This window comes from Mycteria americana, chromosome 13 (genome assembly GCF_035582795.1).
Source record: "Mycteria americana isolate JAX WOST 10 ecotype Jacksonville Zoo and Gardens chromosome 13, USCA_MyAme_1.0, whole genome shotgun sequence".
NCBI lineage: Eukaryota > Metazoa > Chordata > Aves > Ciconiiformes > Ciconiidae > Mycteria > Mycteria americana.
In genome coordinates, this window is record NC_134377.1 from 18,101,027 (window position 1) to 18,124,014 (window position 22,988).

Below are 22,988 nucleotides of genomic sequence, written 5' to 3' on the forward strand. Positions count from 1 at the left end.
AAAGCAATGAAGATTAAAAATACTTAAAAAAGAACTTAAAGGGAAACAAATTTTTATAAGAAGTTTATTTTTCTGTTGTGTGGCCATTATACAAAGTAAGCAGCCAGAGCTGCCATTTTGTCCTTGGGTTTCTTTGAATTGAGTCTTCCTCCAGGCCTCCGGCCTTTACCTCTTCCCCGACCTTGCCTTTTTCCTTGTCCCCCACGGTGCATGGGGTGCCTCATGGCTGCATGTTTCAGCTCCACCAGATCTTGAAACACAGGATCACAGAATATGCAGCCTGAATGCTGGGTCTCATCACCAGGTAGAGGAGATTTGGCTTTGTTAAAATCTACGTCCACAAGGGCTGCATCACACAAGTCGCAGGTCTCCGGTGACACTCGGACTTTGTGGGCATTCTCAAAGAAGTGCACAATCACATTGCATTTGTTGCATGCCATCTTCCACTTGGGACCTGACGTCGAGTCTAGCACCAGAACCCCATTCTCACATTCAACGCACTGCCCAATTCCAAGCATGCTAAGGGAATGCTGGCACGTGGGGTGGGTGCATTCATTACAGCCCATTCCTGTGGAAGAAGAGTAAAACCATACCACAAGGAACCCTTTATATCATAACCACACTACCCACTTCGGAGGAAGCGAGACACAGAAGTCAAAGACAGCTTTAGTATATTACAGGTTTTCTAAATCACTAAAGAATGGAACCACTCCCCAGATGGCAACTTGCCTTTTCACAGGTTCAGAATAATCCCTTGCTCAACAATTTTTCTGTAACGGCTTTCAGAATTGCCAGATACGGCGACTGTACAGTATGGGCAGTTTGGACACATTAGTGATGAAAACTAATTACATTTTCAATTAAATGTATGGCTCCTAACTGACTGCTATTTTATACGTGCACTATACACTGTTAGTACAAGACTTTTTAATTAGACGTTGGTAATAAAAAGATGCCAAAAAGCTTCTGATACTCAGAGCTTCAAAGCACTAATTTAAGTAAGTTTTGGTCTCACAGTTACCAAAATAACTGCAAACTTCTACCCCTTCTTATATCCTTCAACAGCTTTTGACACACCATCTATCTCAGGATCAAAACACTCCCAAGACCTGGTCTTAGTCTATAGTCCTATCCATACCAAGCATATTGCAATTTGCAAGGTGTCAGAATCTCAGTGTCTTTCACTGCATACTGAGCATGATGAAGGTCACCTACTGTGCATGCACATAAATTAATTCCTTACTTCTTTTATAAAGGAAAAAAAAAAGTATTTTGAAATGAGTTAACTAATAAATTTTGGTCAGCAAGTTTGATGTGAATTTTAGGTATCTAATTTGAACAGCACTTTATATTAAGCAACACTGATTAAAAACTACTAAGAAGCACACTGTACAGACTGCATCTAATTTATTTTAAGTGAGGTTGATCCCTGCATGTTTACAGAATTCCTACCTTTTTTCATGTCCCTGAAGGGAGGATGGTTGTAACAGTATGGACAGAGTGGGTAGCTCTTTCCTCTGGATCCAGACGACCACAGCACCAGCTCAAAGTCATCTAGGGGGCAACGCAACTCTTTGTAGAGTTTAATGGTTCCATTCTGTGGGAGACTGTAGGTGTCATCACAGTGAGAGCAGTGCAGACGACTGGGTTTGGCCTGGAAATAGAATACAAATCTCCCAAACAACTGTAGCGTCAAGAGAGTTCAAAACTTGCAGTAAATCCAACTGGGGCTGTTCTCTGGTTTGTTCCCCATGGAAAAACTCCATCAGGCTTTTTGGTTTAGAAATGCACTCTTGATAACCACATTTGAATGCAAACTCAATAATGTAAAAGGGGTTTCTACTCAATGTCCCCCAGCAAGTGAAATTTAAATTCCAAGCATGAGGTGAACTTACCTGAATATACTTCATGAAACGATGGCATTTACCACAGCGGGAAAGAGGTTTACCTGTGGCAGCTAAGGGCGAAAAAGACACTTCCATAAGCTCATCCATACCTGCGAAAGAGATAACAACATTTATGTTAGAATTCTAGTTCTTAACAGGAAGTCTTGCACAAAATCATCTACAAGACCTGTGAAGAAGCAGCGGGAATGAAAATATTTATTCACAATGCTATTCCTTGTTTAGGAAGACTTTTTAAATACACAGCGTTTTGCGGTGACCATGCACAAACACACAAGGGTAAGTACTTCAGCTAGCCTGAAGTTTTTGAAAACTCCCCACTACACAGTCACAAAATAAATCTGAAGTAGAGTTTTGGAGCCATGATTCAGTCCATTTCCTTTTGGAGAGCAACTTAATTTGACTGCAAACTTCCAGTCCTGGAACACAACTTTTCAGTAAGCCTAAACCTCTGAAAGGAACCTAATATATAAGTATTTTCTACTAGCATCTTTGCAACAATTAATTGTAGGGAACTCCACATGTAAAAAGTTTTACCTGCAATAGAATCCACAAAATAGTGAAATTTCCTTTTGAAAATGTCAAGGGTGTGCTCCAGGACCTGGTGATAATTTGCTTTACCCAGAGCTATTAAGTTGAGTTGCTTCTCTACAGCACTGCGGATCGTAGGAAGAACCAATTCTGCATCTAACAGAAAACCAGAGACAACAGCAACAGAGAAGCAGCAATGAAAGATCAAAAAATGGGGGTAGTAAACTGTCCATACGTAAACTACCATCAAAATAAACAAGTTTTAATCATTATAGTCTTTGGAATTAGTAATGCTTTTCCAGACGCATTATTTCAGACAGAAATGCTACTTATACAGTGACAACAGCCCTTGACATACTGAAGGGAAAAGAAGGTAAGAGGATGGAAAGGGAAGAGCATTTAACTGACCTATTTTGTAATAACCATGAACCAGAACAATGCCAAGGTTTGTAGGCTTTAGTCTCCGACCACTCTCCACTGTGACGTAGTTTCGCTGGCAAATGTTGTTAATGTGGACCGGAATACTTGCATCAGTTCCTGCCACACAAAGGAAAACAACATATCCATCCTCAACAAAAAGTTTTCATCAAATTACTCATTTCTGACTTCTCTGGTTTTATGTCAAGTCATAGTGCTCCTGAGACTGCCTAAAATTCAGATACCTTTTTACTGTTATTCAACTTCCAGTGGATAAGAGTTAGAGAGAGAAGTTATGTCCTTTGCAGTTCTGAGAAGTCTGAAACATGTTTTAACCTTAATTCTTTCATCTCTTCCAAGGTATTACTATTGGGAAGACACCTATTCTCATAATCACTTATTCTGGAAAAACACAGCGGAGTAAGAGACTATGTTTGTTTTGACTGGACAAATTTATGAAAATGCATCAAAGGAAACAAGTCAGATTAAAAAAGAAAAGTAGTATTGTGGTAAATTGAATAATAAGATATATAAGGACTATTGGAGCCAGCAAAGCTGAAGCAAGCTGTAAAGGAAATAATTCCTAAGAATGGTGAGGTGCATTCTTCCACACAACATCAACTCTTTCTGACAGAGAAGTGCCAAGGATGTGTTATGAAAGGATACCAAGCTTTGGCCAGAAACTAGGCCTAAGGATAAGAAAGGGAAAGGAATGTGGAGGAAGAGACAATCTACCATCTGCTAAGAGGTGCTACAGGCATTGTGGTTTGAAGGGAAAAGAGATCGTTACTGTACCTATTCCAATGACTACTGGAAGGTCATTACTGACAGAGAGTTCTGAGGAGCGATTCAGACTCTTTGCACTCTTGGTGGATGTATTACAGCATAATGTAAGTTAAGCAAGTTCCTACCAATGCCATGCTTTTCCATCAGAGTGATAAGTTCTGCTTCTGTCAGGTAATCAGGAGGACTGGTTTGCTTTTCCAGCAATTTTATTTCACCAATTGGAAAAAGATCTCCTTTCTCACAGTGGGGAAGGCTCTCTTCTAATGGGATGCTGTGCCACGGCATAATTGCTGTGAACCCTGGAGGTAAAGAAACAAACAAACAAAAAAAATGAGAGCTTACCTTCACAGCTTCTACAAGGCCAAGGTATGTTTCTAATTTTAACATGGGCCACATTATCCAGATTAAAGTTAAGGGGCTGTCTGCCAAAACATGCAGAAAATATCTGAGGCTAGGAACGCTGAGGCAATACAGTATCGCAAGATGGTATCTCCCACTATACTGCATCAGATCTATTTTGTGTGTGACCTGAGTCAGGTCGATGTACAAAAAAAAAGTAAACGCTTTCCTTGAATGAAAGCGCAGTGCCAGAATTGATGGGAAGAGTTTCTTAAAAAGGAAATACAAATAGTAAGTCATATTAATGTAATAAGGACTATTGGGCCAGTCTACCATAAAAATCTCAGTGGTGGTGCTACATTCATTTTACAGAGGCCCAAGAAAAAAATCTGCCTTTGTGTAATTTAACCCTCAAAAGGCATTTGCTGTCTATAAAAAGACTGGTCTTCACGCAGGCAAATGTGGCATTAAATCTTTGAGACTACTACATGAAAAATAAGACTTTTTCTATTGTAATTGAAGTATGGAAATGAAGACAAAGATTTGGTCTCTGGTCTTGGTAGCCCAAAAAATGTCTTCAAAATTGTACTTGCCCCCAAAGCTTCACTTTTACATCCATTCAATGTATTAATGGGGGCAGGGGGGGGAAATCTGTAGCTAAGTACTTACTCCTTGATTTGTCTTACCTGGTGAAGTTACCACTTTTCCGATACAGGTAAAACGTTCAGGGCCAATACTGAAAGAAATGGTGGTTTGCAGGTACTTGCAATCAGCGCTGACAGTGGCAATGAAATGCCTGGTTATATACTCATATAGTCGCCATCCATCTCCACCTGAGGATAAACATCATCTTACCCACAAAATTCAAGTCCTGCAGCTCTGTGTAAAATCTGCACTAAAAGGTACCAGATTTCCACAGGTATCACAGGAAAAACTGGTACCTAAAAGAAAATAACATTCAAAAGTCTATCCAGTTTCCCCTTTAAAATTTTGTGCTTATAGAATCATCATGTCATACAGACACGAGCTGCGTGCAGATGCTCTTGGAGAAGGACTGCCAATTTAGCCAGCCCATCTCCTAATATTGCAATGTGTTTGAATGAGAGGATAAAGTAGAAAATACTTTTTTTTTTTTTTAAGCAAAAAAGAAGAGAGACATATGAACAAAAATAAAATGATCTACTGCTTAGTGCCGCTGGAGACTACACCCTAATCTAAAACCAAAAATAGGATTCTAGTGGCAACTGTCACACTGGTCAGCTTTAAGTCCTGCAACAGATCACTCTCAAATACTATTTATTAACACTAATGTAGGTTAAATTTCACAGCAAAGTTTCCTTATTCACAATCTACAGATAGAAAATTGAACAGTTGAAAGGTTACACTGCTATGAACAACTTCTAATTCTTAGTCCTGTGCGTTGCATATTTCATCTTGCTGTATACAAAGAAAAAAATCTTACATGGTCATTTAGTGTCCTGTAGTTACTCAAAATTTTAAAGCATTTTTTTTTCTATTAGACATTATTTCACTGATTCATGAAAATCAGAAGTTGTTTTCTACAACAATCTTAGCTATTCCTAACAATACAATACATTCACTAGACTTTCGTATAACCTTAAAATCCTTTTCTGAGGGATCATGGTGTACAGAAAGTCAAATGTTATATTTTAATATAAAACCCACAAACCACAGAGACTAAATTAAAATGCAGTTGAAGTTTGACTTTCAAACAAGAAAATACAATAAAATTTCAATATTTGGAAGCTACTATTTTGTGGCAAATTTCTCCTAGCAAAAGTAGGCATTAAGTTGTTAAGTTGGCTATTCCTTTTCCTTAGTGGTACTATGCTCCCTAGGATCAATTACTGAATAGCAGACCAGCTCTGAGCTTCACTGTCGCCAGAAGTTTAAGTTAGGATAAAGATTGCTCTCTCTTCACCTCCTGCTATTCAAATAACTGTATTTTCTGTTGAAACTCAGGATTTTCAAACTGGCTCCTATGCCTCAAGGAACTAATTTCCTCACATAGTGTTCCAACACTGCTGAATTTGTCTATACCTAATTCTGCTTCTGTTGCAGCTCTCATTGGAGTGATGGGAGGATGGTCTCCTGCATCATGGCCTTTCCTTGGACGATTAACGCCTTCCGATAGCAATGCTTTTACCTGGGTTAAAGAACAGAGAGAAAATAAGCTGGCTGAAGTGGGTAACAGGCCTCTCTTATCAGGTTAAGAAACTTTTCAGATCAAATCCATGACAATACAACATTCATAAATAAAAGCAATTACAGATATTTATTGTTTCTGAAGACTTACAGGTCATAATATACCAAGTATATTGTGTATATAATATACCAATATAAAACACAGACTAGAGAATGATGTTAGTACAGGTTTTGCTTCATGTACTCACAGTTTCTGCCCAGTAAGGATTATTGGCTTGTTGTCTCAAACATCCTTTCAAGTCAAAGTTTTCTGGATAATGGGTAGTTTCTGTTCGAGGGTAGCTAATATAACCCTGAGTATAAAGACGCTCTGCTATTTGCATGGCATGTTGTGGACCCATTCCTAAGATGGGATAGGAGAAAACAAAAATCATCTACACATCCCTGTGATTATGATTTGTTTGCTGCATCTGAAAGTATACCTTATCAAAGCATTTAAATAAATCATGGTTTGTCCTTTCCCTAAGACTTCTGTCACCTTGATCTCACCCAACATTTCACTTTTGACAAGCTTTCTAAACTTGATCCTTCCCCTAAAATGATGTATTACAGGGAGAGGAGGGTATCAATCTATATTTGATACATCCTTGATTATTTTGTCTGAGAAGCCAAAATATTTTCCTTTAAAACAGTGTGAAAATCTGAACTTTTGCACATACCTAAAGCAGCACTGGCCACTCGTAGCATTTCTACCGTGTTCAGAGCCAGTGGTCTCTGCTTCACCTTCTCTTTTTTACTCACAGATTCTACCTAGAAAATAGCATTTTCCCAGTAAAAGCTTTGAAGTTTGGTAACTGGTAAATGTATAATTTCAATCATGCCTATAATCATGTGGTATACCTACCATTATCTGTTCTTGTCATATCTGTTTTGTTTTCTTAAAACAGTAACCACTGATGTATTTTTACTTGAAGAAATCTGACTGGAGATAATTTTACCAAATTCTAAAGTTACAGTCCTAAGGCCTGTAACCGTGAACGCAGCAAGGTAGCTTATTGCTATCTTTACTTCCCCTTTACCTCAGCAGCACGTACTTTCAGTGCTACAAGGATTTAGTGCTTATTCCAAGTAATGGTCCTAACTATATGGATCCTGATTTTTAAAAGCTTCATGCAGTCTTTGAACCTTGATGGCTATAAGCACTTAAATCCAAACATACTGTCAAACAAGTATTGAACAGAGCAGAATTAGAAGTTAATTGGCTATAAAGACTGTACCATACACATGATTAAAAATTTAACTGCAGGAATATTGCCGCATAAGTAATTAAATTCTGATTTATACAATGTCTCGTGGGAAATAAGAGGTCTGCTTGCAGAGATCTGAACAGTATTTCTTAGCAGGTTTAGTAATGAAGACTTCCTATCATGAGTGATGATCATTTCCAAAGTCAATATTAAGAAGCGGCTTCTGCTGAGATGACCACACTAGCATAATATGAACCACAATAAAAAAATCTCTTGCCCTTTATTCTCATTTACACAAAGTTGAATGGAGTAAAGAAACAAGATACAGATGTTCTACACTCTTCTAACAAAAACACCACCACCCAATATGCAGCAAATGAAATATTAAATGGTATTTCCTTTATATGAAATACGGCTCTACTGACACTTAGTAAATATTGTTACCTTTGCTTCTTTTGCCATCTTTGTTATACTCAGGAACATTTGAGCAATTTCACGATCAAACACCCTCACTCTATCCCAATCCAAAGTGAGAGAACTTTCTTTTTCAGGGTTCACCTAGCGGACCAAAAAAAATTAAAAAAAAAAAAAAAAAATTAATTCCCACCAACTCTATCACTGGAAGTGTGAGAACGCATGTTTCCAACAATAATCCAATAAGCAAATCCTATTAATACCTGTACTAGGACACAAGTGCTCCAAACATGCAGTTGTACTCTTTCACAGGGGCTTTTGAGAAAGGACGACTACTTTGAGTTCTGGGGTCAGGGAGAATGACTGGAATTATTCCTGCAGTTAACTGGGATACTTTTCTTATTTTAAGTGCTGGAAACAGTAAAGGCTGAAATGGGCAGAAATTCAAAGTTTACCATTTTGATTTAGCAAAATCAATTTGTATTAAACTGTAACTAGGTCACGTTTTAAGTCCCATTTACAAAAATAAATATGAAGCAACCAATATGAGAGAGCACAAAACTCTCTGAAAGCAGGCACCAACTATTTCCTAGCATGACACACGAGACGCATCAGAAAATAGATGGAGGTAGACACCAGATTTCATCATTTTTTCCCTTTAAAATCTAAAAATGGCAACTTTTTACCATCTATCCCTTATTTGTTTAAAAAATCCTTGTGATCACAAGCAGTAAAACCATGTTGGTTTGCTCTCAGAGCTTGGACAGCAGTGAGGCTATAAAACTGCTATAAGCTGCCAAAGGACTCAATTCAGAGGACTCAATTGCCAATTAACACAATGAGCATTTTATTTGCTTTAAAATTCCAATACTCAGCAATGCCAATGTTTGTTGGCAGCCTAATTAATTCCTGGATTCAAATTAACAACAGTCAGTTCAAGGACCCCAGGGAACAAAAGAAAACCATTTTAAGTAGTCTTTTTGGCTGAGTCTAAGCTTAGATGCTTAGCACTAAAGAATTCTTATAAGCAGCAGACAATAACCACTTTAACACAAAACTGACATCCTGGAATCTGTTCTCGAGAGTGGTGACACACACGAACTGAATGAGACCAGATGAGTAAATTGTAGGCATTGTGAATTCTTGTCAGCAGCTACAAATTTATGAATGAACAAATTAAAATATAAATGCATTTCTTTGGTAAAAATATATGTTCCTCATATACAAAAAAGTATTCTAAAACTTACTTTAGCTTGCAACACCCAGTAAGTCTCAGGCTTAAATGACTGGATTTTGTCATGCCTTTCAACACAGAATCCAAGTGTTGGGGTCTGACACGGCCCAAAGGAGATGAGGGAGCTGTCTAAATTCCCGTATTTCCCCTGAAAATATTTAGTCTGAAACCTAAGAGAAGGGAAAAAAAAACCCCAGGAGCAAGTACATTAATATCCTCATTCCCATGAAAAGCAAAAGTTTTCATCAACTTATACACAGAAATACGAGTAATCTATTAAATCATTTGGGCATTAGGAAGAAAGCATTCTGAGAAATACCATCTCTTACAGCTAATTAAGTCATAATTACTTTGCCTCACTGAATCCTGTTTATTCCCAAAGAAATGTGGGAGAACATCATAAGATAAGATCATCTCACAGTTGCTGATAGTACTTTACCTAGCTCAAAGCCATAACACAATTTTTTTCTTTTTATTTGCTTATGCAAAAAATCGTTCAGTTTGGTGTTGAGCAGAATTAGCGACTAGAGTTCTGAGACATATTTTGTGGACAGAGCAGTATTCCTGAACCTTTCACAAAACTATTTGTAATCTATGCTGTCACCTTGTAAACGCACAGCCAATTCTAAGATCCAGCTCCTGGCGGGCATCCACTGAAAGAGCTTCATTGCGATTGGGTTCTCCCAAGTGATTCATGGCATTGCAGATGTCTGTGTCAGTAATAGAACTGAATTTAGCTCTATAAATCGTCCTTTCGGTGCTACGAGGTTTGTTCATTACAGGAAGAACAGCATCAAGAACCTAATAAAGATCAGAAACATATTTTAAGAGTATTTGAAAGGTAAGGGCTTAAGTCAGTTTTTCTCTCTAAAGAAAAAAAACCCCACTCTCCACAAAACATTTGCTGATATGTAAATACTTTCTTAATTCAGTAAGATGTCATGCTAATACACTACCTGATAAGCAAGAGCAGTATTTGTCTATCTACTCAGAAGTGTATTAAGTATTAGCAAAACTGAAAGATTTATTTATTAAACAGCAACTGCTGGAAGTGAAGCACTATTCTTAGCCAAGTGCAGAGAAATTCAACACTGCAGCTGCAGCACCGTTTGGTGAATATGTATCAGTTTCTGTCTGGGTTTATTCTACATATTGGCAGGGCCCAGTTATGATACAGTGGTATTTAAAGAACTTAAAACAATCACTTGATAAAATGTGCTTCTTTAAACAAAAAACCAAAAAATACTCTTCATGTACACTTCTGGGAATAGATGTTAAAAAAAAAATCTTTGCACACCAATGTTTTAGTTCTGTACCTTTTATGTGCAGAGTCCACATTCCTGCGGTAAGCCTACACTTAAAAGCAGCCTCTATGCTCAAAAGCGTCTAATTGCTTAATGAACAAAAGATAATAGAGATCAAGTTTTATAAGGACAGCAAAATAACCACTCCAGCTGTGAAATACAGACCAATTCTCAAAGCACTGGAATGTCTGAACATTTAAGAGACCTTATTGTTCATCTCAGATGAGCAACAGCTATGAAATTGATTTATACTCTTTACCTGACATCTTAAAGAGTTCAAAAGCACATGAGTTTTTCCACCAAGGCCCTCCATGCCTTTAAAACTTCATTCAACTTAGTTTGAATTTTACTGTATATCCATAAAACAATATGCTGATAGTACTGTATGTCACAGACAAATATATTATGGTATTATAAGTCTTAAAAATGGAAATCTTACTTCAAAACAGATGTTTTCTCCCTCCTTATCACAATCCAACCACAAGACAATACAATCACAGCCTCTTCCTTCCACCTGTGAGAAAAGTTAGCACAGTTCTTCAGCAATTCAAAAAAAGACCTATCTCCTCACTAACTGTATACTTTTTGTTTCTATTTTAAAGTACTAGAGATAATTTATTTGGTGCAAAAACGATTGGAAGAATATAGCAGAAGTGACAAGAAGTCTGCAGGTACTTAAACGGTGGTTGAAGAGAGAAGCAAGCTGTGCTTCGTGGGACCACAAGACGTCTACAAGACATCTGCCTACAAGACGCTTTTCTGCAGGACCTGAAAAAAATCAGCATAGCTCTATAGCAGCGAAAGTCTCCTGAAACTGCCACAGTCTGTGTGTGCAGCCTTGGGCACAGTCCCTTTCCCTTTCTGTGTCTTAACTTCCACATCATTAAAAAAAAAAAGAAACAAAACAAGAAACACTTTCCTAGTTCATAAAGACACCACGAAGTCAAATTTATCTGACAGAAATCAGTTTTACACCACATACACTCGCCTTTCAGAAAGTATTATTTCGTAAAAGCAACCAAACTACCACTTTCCTCTCAGAGGGGTGCATGTGAAGAGCGAACAATAACCAACATAGACTTATTTCAAAGAAAGCATTTACAAGCTATGCCTTGCACTTGCTGTTAGAAGCAAAACACGCATCCAATGCTCCAATCTGAGAAGCAGGATATTGACAGTCAAAAAACCTCACAAGGCAATGGCAAAAGTGAATTCAACAAGGCAAAGATTTCAGACAGCGTAAGAACCAGTAAAATTAATAAAACAGCTCTAACCTTGACAAAAAGCTGCTTCCTGCAGGGAAGAAAATCCTTATTTAGGAACATATTCATTTCTCTTCGACCCTAGAAGAGCTCTAGCATATTGTACAGCGTATTGCCAAACACTGCCCACTTTTGGGAAGCAGGTGAATAGACCTACTAAATCAAACATTCAACAACCTGCAGCGTGAGAAGCAGTGCATTCAGATGGCCTGTCTGCCTTAGTAGAGGGAAGATACCTAACAAGTGTGTGAAGACAGCTGACCCACTCTAAGAGCCGGGAGAAGGTTATACTTCTGGTTCTTAAATAAAGCTAGCTGACTTGTCAGAATTTTTTTTTTTTAAAAGCAAGGCTAATTCATAGTAAAGTGCTACACTGCTCTTTCAAATTTATTGCTTTCCAGAACCACAGAATAATTTCACTTATTTTTCTTGACAGGATAAAAATAGGTCTCATTGCTTCCTCCAACAGAGGAAGAATAGGAACAATTAATCCTTGAAGATGGAATATGCTCCAGATTAAATAAAGAAAAAGATTGCCAAGGAAAAAAAAAGATAGATAGATCTCAAATCTCATAAGATAGAATACCTGTAAAAACTTCACCATGGTCAGTTTGGGATTAGCTTCTTTCTTTTCTGTGGGAGCTTTGCTAAAGAGTTCTGCTGGATCCACTTTGTCCCAGCTGTTATATTTTCCTGAAAAGCAGAAGTATATTAAATAGAGCTCTAAATATACATTAAAAAAAAAAAACAGCAAACAATATTACTCTGGAAAACCCTTGGCTTTCAAGATTTACCTTGGAAAGCTTTCTACCCTAATGCATCTTGCTTTACTGTTATCAAGGAACCCCTTAGCATTATGTGAATTGCAACTATCATTTTGAAACATATAAAGGAAAAAAAAAATAATACACACCTTTCAGAAATTTTAACATGAGCTGTTAAAACACCTTCTGTTTGTACAATTAATCGCTCAGGTGAAGGGGAGGGAGCTATTTTTCTTTGTCTTCACAGTGCACATGTAATGTGCACACTGCAGTCTGTTTTACTGTTCATTACTTATGGCCAGTTATGCCTCAGCCCTGTTATGCCATGGAGCATCCTGTGTCACCTTCTCATATCAACGCATTTGTTCATCTCCATTTTTCTGAAGTAACTGTTAGTAATATTGCTTAACAATTACATTAAACTGTACCTCTTCAAAGCACTGTGCAAATAACTCAAAATTTAGTCCTCATAAAACTTGTGAGGTCATTATCATTAGAGGAAATACAGTAGTTGCATGACTAGTCCCACACTTCAAAGCAAGTTAGTGACAGGATTCCTTGCACATTATCCTTCCCACGTCTCTATTTTGCAGTAATATGCTACAATGCTTTAGAGAATATCCCTTTGGACTCTACATTCCTTAATCACCTTTCATCCAAAGTACCAGAACACTTTTACAGGTTAGCAAATTGAGCTTGATCTCCCCGGGACACAATTCAGGCACAGAAAACATAAGCGGCATGCCCAAAGTCACGCAAGAAGTCAGCCAGAGAACTAGAAACAAAAATCAAGGACTGCTGACCACAAGTGATCTTTTCATCCTCCCTTCCTCTCTAGTTCTAACATTCTTCCTGAATGATTTCCACAATGAGTATTTTCCTATTAGAAGTCCTTGGCGGTTTTACAAGCCATATCATATAAACCATTTTGTGAACAAATACCTATAAAATCCAAAGTCATGACATGACCACACACGGATGTCATCTTGAAATGGGCACTCTGTCCTATAAACGATCCAGCGTACTCGTGCACAGAGCATGCACCATTCAGTCCCTTGCGAGATGACATGTTTCCTGTGAAAATAAGATCATACCTATCAACAGGATAAAAAAACCTACTGAAATAACAGTTATTTAGTGTGAAATGACATCCTCCTTTTCTTAGATCTTACAGCTAGGGTGTTCCCAATCACAATTTTACTCATTGATCAAGTTTTTATTTCATTAGTTATCACTTTAGACCTTTTTAAAAGTATATCTCATTTTCAATTGAAACTATCCATTATCTCCTCCATCCTTTCCCTCCCACCAGGAAATCCTTATGAAAATACAACTAGTTTTTTAGTCCAGTACAGTTATAATCAACTCATCCTGTTTTCCACATGATTTATAAAATCTTTACTGTAGCTTCAAAAATCTCAGAACAGCAACTTGCTACCTGATTGGCACTTTCTAGAAACCATATGCACTAACACACACTCCGCCTAGGTAAAATATCAAAGCCAGATTCCTTTGTTCTTGAACTGAACAGGCATCAGCACATAAAAATAAACAGAATGTGAAGTGCCACCCAGTTATTTTACGAACTGCAACCTGTCCTAAGCCACCGTCCCCAGGCGGCAGCTGCCCCAGGACAACCAAGCAGCTGGCCAGGGTGTCCCCCGGCCTCGCTTCCTCGGCAGCAAAGCCGGCAGCCCCCGCAGCACGCAGCCTGCCCCCGGGCCTGCCCCTCCCCCGCGGGCTGCGCCCCGCAGCACCCGCAGGGCAACCGCCGGAGGGACCGAGCCCGAGCTCCTACCCCTCGAGAGGATCTTGGCGATGGACTGAGCCAGAGAAGGCTTCTCCGCGACCATTAAAACGGTCTTCATCGTGGGCTGAGCAGGGCTTAACGGGACGGTCCGGCTTTACTAGCGACCACGGCACGCAGCTCACCGGCAAAAGCCAGTCCTCAGCCTGCAGAGAGAGAGCAGAAAGGAGGTTTACCACAAAACCACCTCCAGTAAAAAATAATTACCAAACCCAGAAAGACAGGGACAGATTTTGCAGCTCCCGATGCCCGGGCCCGCTCCTCCGCCGCCGCGCCTGACCTTTGCCGAGAAGCCCACCGGGGCAGAGAGGCGGCCCGCAGCCGCACGGCCGGGGAACCGCTTCAGTGTGGGGTCCGGTAACAGCCGGGGCCCGCCGGCAGAGAGAGGCCGCGAGGAGGAGGAGCCGCCGCCGCCCGCCCCGCCCCGTCCCGTCCCGTCCCGGCGCTCCCCGAGGGGCGAGGGAGCTGCCCGGCGCGCTGAGAGAAAGCGAGGAGAGGAGCGGCCCGGGCTCGGGCTCGGGCTCGGCCCCGGCCCGGCCCGGCCCGGCCCCGCTCCGCTCCGCACCTCAGCGAGCGGCCATGGCCTCCGCGTGCACTGCCGGGTCACGGAGCCGGAAGGCGCGGGCGGGGGGCGGGCGCGCGCGCGCGGCTCCCCCCCCGCCCCCCCCGCCATGGTCCGCCCGCCCTCGCCTCGGCCCCGCCCCCCCGCCGGGAGCGCGCGGCGCCCCCCACCCCGCGCCGGCGGCCGCCTGCGCCAGCGCCCCCTGGCGGCGCGGGGGAACGGCGGGGGCTCGGGCGGGCCGCGCGTCTGTCACACACGGCCCGTTCCGCGCCGGGGGCTTTAACAAAGGCAAAGCTCGCCGCAGGAACCGGCACTAGATACGGAACCGGACACGGGAACGGCACAAAAACGTACCGCCGCCGTTTCCTCGCGAAAGCCCTGCACGGAGTTCTGCCGCGGGAAGCAGCGGGCCCGTTTCGTACTCGCTGCCTCGCGCCAGGCCGGCCGCGCACAGGCTTCTCCGCTGGCTTTGGGTTCGGTCGTTACAAGGTGCGCACAGAACAGATCTAATCAAAGTTCTCTAATCCACGCCCACGAATCGTGCCCGCTTTACTCGAGCAGCTTTGGCTAAAGCCGTGCCCCTCCGCACGGTCCGCGCTTCGGTTTCTAGTGCCCATAGACTGAAAACCCTGCCCGCAGCCTCTGCCGCGAGCAGCATCTCCTTCAGCGCGAAGGAACGCGTCCCAGGAGCGCTAGGAGCGCCTGATTCCCTTGCATTCCCTTGAGGTAATGGAAATAATACTGATTTTTAGAATGATTCTTGAAAAAATGCATTTTTTGCACATTAAATCTTAGTTGAATGTTGATTTCTCACTTGGGCAGAAAGGGAAAGAGAAAGAAGGGAAAGGAGAGGGGGAAGGGAAGGCCCAGGCAGACGCACACCCTTCCCTCACCCCGCGCTTCCCCTGGGAGGAGGCGAGGGCCACCCCAGCCGGGTCCTGTCCCCGGGCCGCAGCTCCTGTCCCCGGGCGGCGGAGGGGCAGCAAGAGGCCCCTGGCCCTGGGTGACGCTCCCCGGGGACGCGGGGCCCTGCGAAGGAGGTTTTGTCAGCGCATCGGGGCGGTTTCCAGCCTCTCCTGCAGGATCCGACTCTTCCACACACCCTGAAATGTGCTGAAGAGGGAAGCCCCACGCTGATGAGCTTTATAAGCTCTCTGTGGAGGAGCTCAGCTCTCTGTTTTCCCCCTGTGGTGTGCATCGATCATTGCCGGTGTTGATAGCGCTTCTTTTCCAGGAGCTGCTCAGTACCATACAAACCCAAAGAGAAGAGACTGGGAAGCAGCCGGGATCAGGATGTATCTCAACCTCACGCTGTCTGGAACAAAAAGGAACTCATTCACCTTCAATTAGATTAGTAGACAATTAATAGATATCAGAGCTACCAGTGAAAGAAAACTCAAAACAAACCCAGGGCTTTTAATTCTTTGGCAACACTGAAGGTAGAACTTGTTAAAACAAATGTGTTCTGCTGTTTCAATGCCTAGTTCCCTTTGACATCTGGGGAACATCTGGAACAATCAGGATGCAAGTTAAAACCAAGTCTTCAGATATGTCAGATACATATTTTTCAATTTCCTCTAGTAAAAGCCCCCTACTAAATCCAACCTTTCTTTTCTTCTCGAATGTGCAACGTAACATGCAAATTCAGACTCGTACTTAGCTGTGCAAGCGCAGTCGGGTCTCTCCCATACGTCGCTGAGGGACGCTGGGCGCTCTGAGCCCCCGGGTACCACCGTGTCGGTACAGGCGCCTGCGTGGCCGCTCCATCGGGCCACACGGAGATTCTCCCAGCCTGAAGGAACCCCGCTTACCGGGCAGCCCACGCACGCCAGCCCTCCTTGGCCTTATCCACGGAGCACGTTGGGACATCAGGTCACGACAGTCGCTTCGAAGCGCTCGCAACCAGGAGAGGGCAGTTTTGGAAAGCCCTTTGCAGTTGGGAAAGCCTCACCCCATCTCTATTCCTCCGGCGTGGAGCTGCACCAGTCCCACCCCAGCCGAAGGGACCGGATCCCCCAGCCGGGCTGGGGACAGGGGCTCCGCAGCCCTGCAACGCAGGTTTGGCAGCGCCCTTCGGCCGGGCTGGCCGCAGCGTGTGCCAGCTGCCGCCGCCCTCGCGGGGGCCTCCGGGGCACGAGGCAGGAGCTCGCAACGGCACTTCGCAGGGACACGGGTTTTACCCCGTTTCCATCACTTTCTCTAGCGCAGCACTGGGCTGCGGCTCAGGACGTTGTAAATTCACTTTGCGCCAAGTTGCATTGTATTTTCCCCAGGAACTGGCTCCCGCCCACTGCGACAGCCCGAGAGAGCCCCAGAGAGCCAGGCTTCTACCACGACCTCCTCTCGTAGGGCTTTTCTCCTCCATGTGTTACTGCTATTTCAGGTTTGGCCGCCTTTCTTTAGAAGTGCTTCTCACCGTACTGAGGAGGCTCCAAAAATTATCTTGCCTGACCCCCCACCCCTGCAGCGAGCACCCGGGTCTGGGAGGCTCTTCATTCCCACCGGGAGAAACTCCGGGGCGAAGAGGCCGCGTTTGCCAAGACACCAGTTACCCACAGCGCTGGGGCAGGCTTCACCCGGGACTACTGACACCCCTCTCCTGTACTTTTTTCAGCTCTGGCTGGTGTTTCTTCACTTTTCTTCTGAAGAGCTGAAGGCCATCAACACAGCTCTCTAGCTGTATGAATGGGGCAGAATAATAAAAAACCAAAGCAAGTAGCCTCTCCTATGGTTTTCTCAGAGAAAACCAAGTTTTGTTTCTAGGTTTAAACCATTAGCTAGATTTTGTTTTACACTGACTTGGTCAGCCTATCACATTAAGACAGCTACAGCTCTGGGTAAGCACTTTGCACACTGAGGACGCTTCGACCTCACTGGTCCTGCTGCCTGCGGAGTCCCAAGTTTTCCAACACCACTCATCCCCCAGGTCATTTCGGGGGATGGTTATTTAAGCAGCTGAAGCCCTCACCCTGACAAGACGTCCATGGCTCGTTTCTCCAGCAGAAGAGCTTGGGCAGCGGCTAGAGCCTTGGACCTCCTCATTCCACCGCTGACTCACTGATTCACTTTGGTAACCAACGGCTTGGTGCCTCCTCTCACCTCCAGGACTCAAGTAGCAGCTTCCCTCCTCAGGGATGTTTTACAGATCTGTATGTGTAGAGCCCATTTTAAGAGCAAGATAGAAAAAGCTACAGAAACATAAACTATTGTAGGGAGCTTGATCATTCCTGCTTCATTTCCCTGGGCTCATTCTTGACCTTAGAGTAACTTTTTCCTGTTTGTTTCCAAACACACTTGAAAAGATTGCCGTGAAATTAATAAGTATTGACAGGAGGGTCAGGCAGGCAGAAACACATCTGGAAGGATGCCACAGACATTAGAAATGGTGAAAATGCAGGTCAAATTATTAAAATAGTTTTTCTCTTTTTTCTTTTTTCTTTTTTCTTTTTTTTTTAACTAAATAAGAACTATGAGGCCACAAAAATGTGCCTGAAATCTTGACTACAAATCTGGGCTCCAGATATTTTGGTGCTGGGAAACAGGAGACAGAGTCTACCACATACAGAGCAACAACAGCAGTTGGACTGTTTTGTGCTGGAGTGAAAGTTATGCTTGTGCCCCTCATAAGAAATAAAAAAAAATAATCTTTGGGTAATAGAAGGGAGAGAAGAGGGTGAATGCTGATGAAACAGGATATTGTTAGTTGCTGGGACACAAACACACAGAGGACACATGACATACCATTGGATCTTGACTCTGTTTTCCCCTTAAGTAGTAGCCTTTTGTTCAAAGGAAAATGCAAAAGTTCACAGATAACCAAAGCTCTGTGTTAGAAAACATCCAGGCTTCACTCCCATACATATCCAGCGTGCATCTGCCAATTAGTACAGTACTGCTTAGAAACAAAGGCTCACCTACTAAAATGAGGGGGGGAAATATCAGAATAAAGAGACTGTGAAGTTAGAGTGCCCATTTGTCATATGCAGCGTCTCTTCTCACTTTGAGGCCACCTTAAATTGAAGAAGAGATGTGGAAGGGGTCTGTGTGAATGGGAGTGGATCCACAGGGGTGGAAGGAGAGAAACCAAACACATGCGTTTTGTTCAGGTTTGGTCTTGCACCAGCAGCTGTATAATCCAGCCCAGTTTTGGCATTGACAATAACCCATAATCCAGGTGGGATAACACAGGCCCCCTCCAAATGCAGTCTGCAATAACAAAAAAAAAAGAAAAGCATAAAGGAACCCAAAGGCAACATGATGGTGACCATTTGAAACCCATGCCCCCATGTGTATGTAATTGTACTGCAGACCTATGGGTATGGCTGGAGGAGACACAGACCTCAGCTGCTTTCATGGGGTTACCTGCAAATTAACAGCAACTTAATTAACAACCGTGGCCACCCAAGGGCCCAACCTCCAGGCACGTAGCTGTGATCTGGGTAGTGCAGCCCATGTGGGAGCCTACCTGAGTAGGAAGATCTGCATCAGTTGCAATCTCACCACTTTGGTATAGGCATGCCCCGAGGTCATCTACCATCAGCAGGCTCAGCACGCTTCACCATCTCGGGAGGGTTTATCTTCCCAGTGCTCCGGGGGGAGGTAACGCTGTCTCCACATCACACATCAGGGAAGCCTCTGGCACAGGGACATTGATGTGCAATGGCATCCTGGCTTGTATCAGGAATAGCGTGGCCAGCAGGACTAGGGCAGTGATCGTGCCCCTGTACTCGGCACTGGTGAGGCCGCACCTCGAATGCTGTGTTCAGTGTTGGGCCCCCCACTCCCAGAGAGACATTGAGGGGCTGGAGCGTGTCCAGAGAAGGGCAACGGAGCTGGGGAAGGGTCTGGAGCACAAGGCTGATGGGCAGCGGCTGAGGGAGCTGGGGTTGTTCAGCCTGGAGAAACGGAGGCTGAGGGGAGACCTCATCGCTCTCTACAACTGCCTGAAAGGAGGGGGTAGAGAGGTGGGGTCGGTCTCTTCTCCCAGGTAACAAGTGACAGGACGAGAGGAAATGGCCTCCAGTTGCACCAGGGGAGGTTTAGATTGGACATTAGGAAAAATGTCTTCACCAAGAGGGTTGTCCAGCACTGGACCAGGCTGCCCAGGGAAGCGGTGGAGTCACCGTCCCTGGAGGTATTTAAAAGCCGTGTGGATGTGGTGCTTAGGGACATGGTGTAGTGGTGGGCTTGGCAGTGCTGGGTTAACGGTTGGACTCTATGATCTTAAAGGTCTTTTCCAACCTAAACAACTCTATAATTCTAAATTTCCCAAGAGCTGAGCTAGCTGCCCAGCTCCTGCACAGGGTTTCCCAGCTGCGGTTGAGCTTCACCTGAGAGAACTGGCTTTGTTCTGCCCTGCACTGTGGAGCTTCTCATTTCCCACCCTAAGGACCAGCTACTGCTGCCCACCCTCCCTTGCACTGGCTCAGGCAGGGCTGGCACTGAGACCAGGCTGACAACTGCCCAGCTGAGCGAGGTCACGTAGAGTTGCCCACGTCCGCTCCGTGTGCCCACCTGTATGCACACTGTGCTCTCAACTATAACACTGCAACACGGAGACACTCAAGTTGACCTGTCAGAAACCCAGCACTGGTCTGGCAGAACAGACTCACGTGTGCTCTGGCCGCACCGTCTCTGTACTGGGTATTGACTATATTTGCCGTTTTGAAGTTCTTGCTCTAATGATACGAATCTAGATAACAAAATAGCATGCCATAAACAACCCCATTGCCAAAAGTAATACCTGGATGTGAGGAAATATGTAATTTATAATTCGTAACCATATGGGAAGGTTTAGACAGCCTTCTAATGTTTACTGTATACCTAATTATTCATGTTTTTGTTTTCTAAATGTCTGAGTTGTGTAAATTAGAGGTGAGGTAAATTCTTGGCTGTCACTTTGCAGAAATCTCAGCTGGTTTTTGAACCAGAGTTCTTACTGGGTTTGGAACTTGGAATTTCTGCTTTGAATTGGGTTGAATCCTCAGTGCTGAAAGAGTGCCACCAGCAGAACCCACGTGGAGCCAGCCAAAAGCTCATCATCGTCTGAATTTCACATCTCACTCCACCCAGGATGAGGCAGAATTCAGGACTTGGAAAACTTAATCATATTTTATATGTTCTATCCTTCTTGTTGCAACCACATTTTCTTATGGCCTTTCTCTATCCCACATCTCTGAAGTTAAAGTAATCCAAGCAATTGTAGCCACACTGCTCTTTGGAAAGGACCACCCATCTCCCCTCAAGTCTAGGACCTTGCTGAGGCTGAAGCAGCTTTGAAAAAACTGCAAAACCAGCTTTGAAAAAAACCTAAGACACCTCATTACCAGAAACCTCTCAGAACGCAGCTTACAATTACAGTGTTTTTAAAAGTATACCTACATGAGAGGCTCATATAGCCTCTTCCTTCTCCTGGCTGTTTCTGCCACCTAGCCTAATCCCCAAACTTTGTCTGCGAGTTGTGGGGTTGCTGTTTCACTGGCTGTGGCCCTGGCCTTTGAGCTGTGAGTCAATTTTGCGTTATACATTTTGAGCTGACACCCACGCTTGTGCTGAAGTCCAAATTTGCCTTGCATCTCTACTGTTTGGAAGTTGCTTTGGGTCTGGATCCATGCCATAGCTCCCTCACCGCCAGCTCCAGGCACACGCAGAGTCCGGGGAAAAGAGCCCCTCTTCTCAACCGACCCAATGGCTTATTATAAAACCTTCTACCTCTCTCCTACAGGACAGCAGCACTTCCCTCGCTCTTTACAATTAGAAGTAAAACCAAAACCAATCGGGTAGAAATGTGGTAGAGAGGAAGGAGTCTGACATTTAGCGTTAGCCACTGACTCTCCTGCTTTGCAGCTCTAAGCAGCACGTTGGAGTCTACAGCTTCAGAATCCTACCAGATGCAGCCTACAGAGCTCGGCATCCTCTTCCTGAAGTGTTAACTGGGATGTACGCTGAGAAAGAGTCCTCGAATTTTGGTTCCTTCTGTAAAGCTGCTAGTGCCTGCTCAGCCTGCCCGCCTGCCCTGGGCTCTCCGCACGCTTTTGCCTGGTCCCACGGCAGCCCCGTGTCTCTGTGTCTTTCACACCACTTCTGAACAGCCGCAGCACCGTAACGCATCCAAAGGGGGAGATCTCTCTAGCATAAACTGCTGAGGGTCTGATTAACAGAATTGCTGCATTGTGGCTCTCACTTGCAGCAGGGTTGGCACCTTTGAGAAACACGGCCCGTCAAGACTATTTTACTACAACACGAAAGCCTCTTTACCTGGGTTTTCTTCCACAGCTGTGGCTACATAACTCCACCTGGATAGTAAAGGCTGCACCACCTCCATTCAGCCTACCTTCAATGAGTTTGTTAGCCCGCAAATAACATCAATCAGCAATTGTTTTTGAGGTAGGGAAGTAACTTGACAGATTCTTTCAAAGGAGAATTAGGTTCCTAATTATCTGTGACCTTGCATGTTTCAGAATCATTACAGCCATTACAGGACATCACTTGTCTTTACTTTGACTGTTCCTGCTTCCTTTGCGTTCTCCGTCATTTTTCCTATTGATTTTCTAAGAAACTGATGGGGTCACGCTGTGGCCCCCAGTGGACGTGAATCCTCAGTACCTCCAGCAGCTCATAATCAGAGCGTGGAATGAAAAGCCGTATATTGCAGGACCAGTTCAACTCTGAGCCCTGCGCTGCTGCCTGGGAGACTGGGGCAGAAGCAATGTCCGTGCTGCGTTGGGGTGGGCTTGCCAGTGAGGGCAATTGCCTGAAAAACGGGCTGCCACCCCGGGGAGCTGCTGGGATAATTCAGCCTTCCCGGGACCCTCCTGATTGTGCTGCAGTTAAACCCATGCCCTGCAAAAGCGACGCTCAGGCACGCAGCCCGTATTTTTACGGATTTCCCGATTGCTTGCTGCAGGCACTTGGCGGGAGCATAGCTGCAGCTCTTGCAACAAAACCTTAACAAAGCGGAGAGCTTTGCGCGGTGACAGGGTGGTGCGACTGGTCCTGTCCGAGTATTTTGAAACTGCAGTCGTGCTTGCAATTTGAGAGCTCTGGAGGTATTTTAACGCACAGCCTGCTGCCACCGTCGTATCACCTGAAGTTGAGGGGAGAGAGGCTGGATGAGCCAGTGGCAACGCAGTATTTTACACATGTATTAACTATGAGCTCAAGCTGAAATCAAAGAACAGCCAGCTGTCGAGAACATTTCCATGGGAGGTGCCTGAGGTCATTTTTCCATAGTTTTCAGAATAACTCAACA

General features: G+C 43.9%; 1 protein-coding gene across 4 annotated transcripts; it reads right to left on the minus strand.

Annotated features, from left to right (window-relative positions):
* Positions 1 to 54: 54 nt before the first annotated feature.
* On the minus strand, positions 55 to 14,821 carry TOP3B (DNA topoisomerase III beta). 4 transcript variants are annotated; one of them, XM_075516249.1, is made up of 18 exons: positions 14,741 to 14,821; positions 14,167 to 14,321; positions 13,311 to 13,442; positions 12,191 to 12,297; positions 10,782 to 10,856; positions 9,643 to 9,839; positions 9,052 to 9,208; positions 7,835 to 7,948; positions 6,863 to 6,953; positions 6,392 to 6,546; positions 6,039 to 6,144; positions 4,664 to 4,810; positions 3,764 to 3,937; positions 2,844 to 2,972; positions 2,442 to 2,591; positions 1,896 to 1,996; positions 1,453 to 1,654; positions 55 to 568 (listed from the first exon to the last, which is right to left on the minus strand). In XM_075516249.1, exons 2-18 carry the CDS (start codon positions 14,234 to 14,236, stop codon positions 87 to 89), a joined length of 2,589 nt encoding a protein of 862 aa, XP_075372364.1. In that variant the 5' UTR covers positions 14,237 to 14,321; positions 14,741 to 14,821; the 3' UTR covers positions 55 to 86. The 4 variants fall into 4 exon arrangements, with proteins under 4 accessions (XP_075372364.1, XP_075372367.1, XP_075372366.1 ...); XM_075516252.1 differs by lacking the exon at positions 14,741 to 14,821 and adding an exon at positions 14,474 to 14,658; XM_075516251.1 differs by lacking the exon at positions 14,741 to 14,821 and adding an exon at positions 14,456 to 14,658.
* Between the last annotated feature and the right edge of the window lie 8,167 nt (positions 14,822 to 22,988).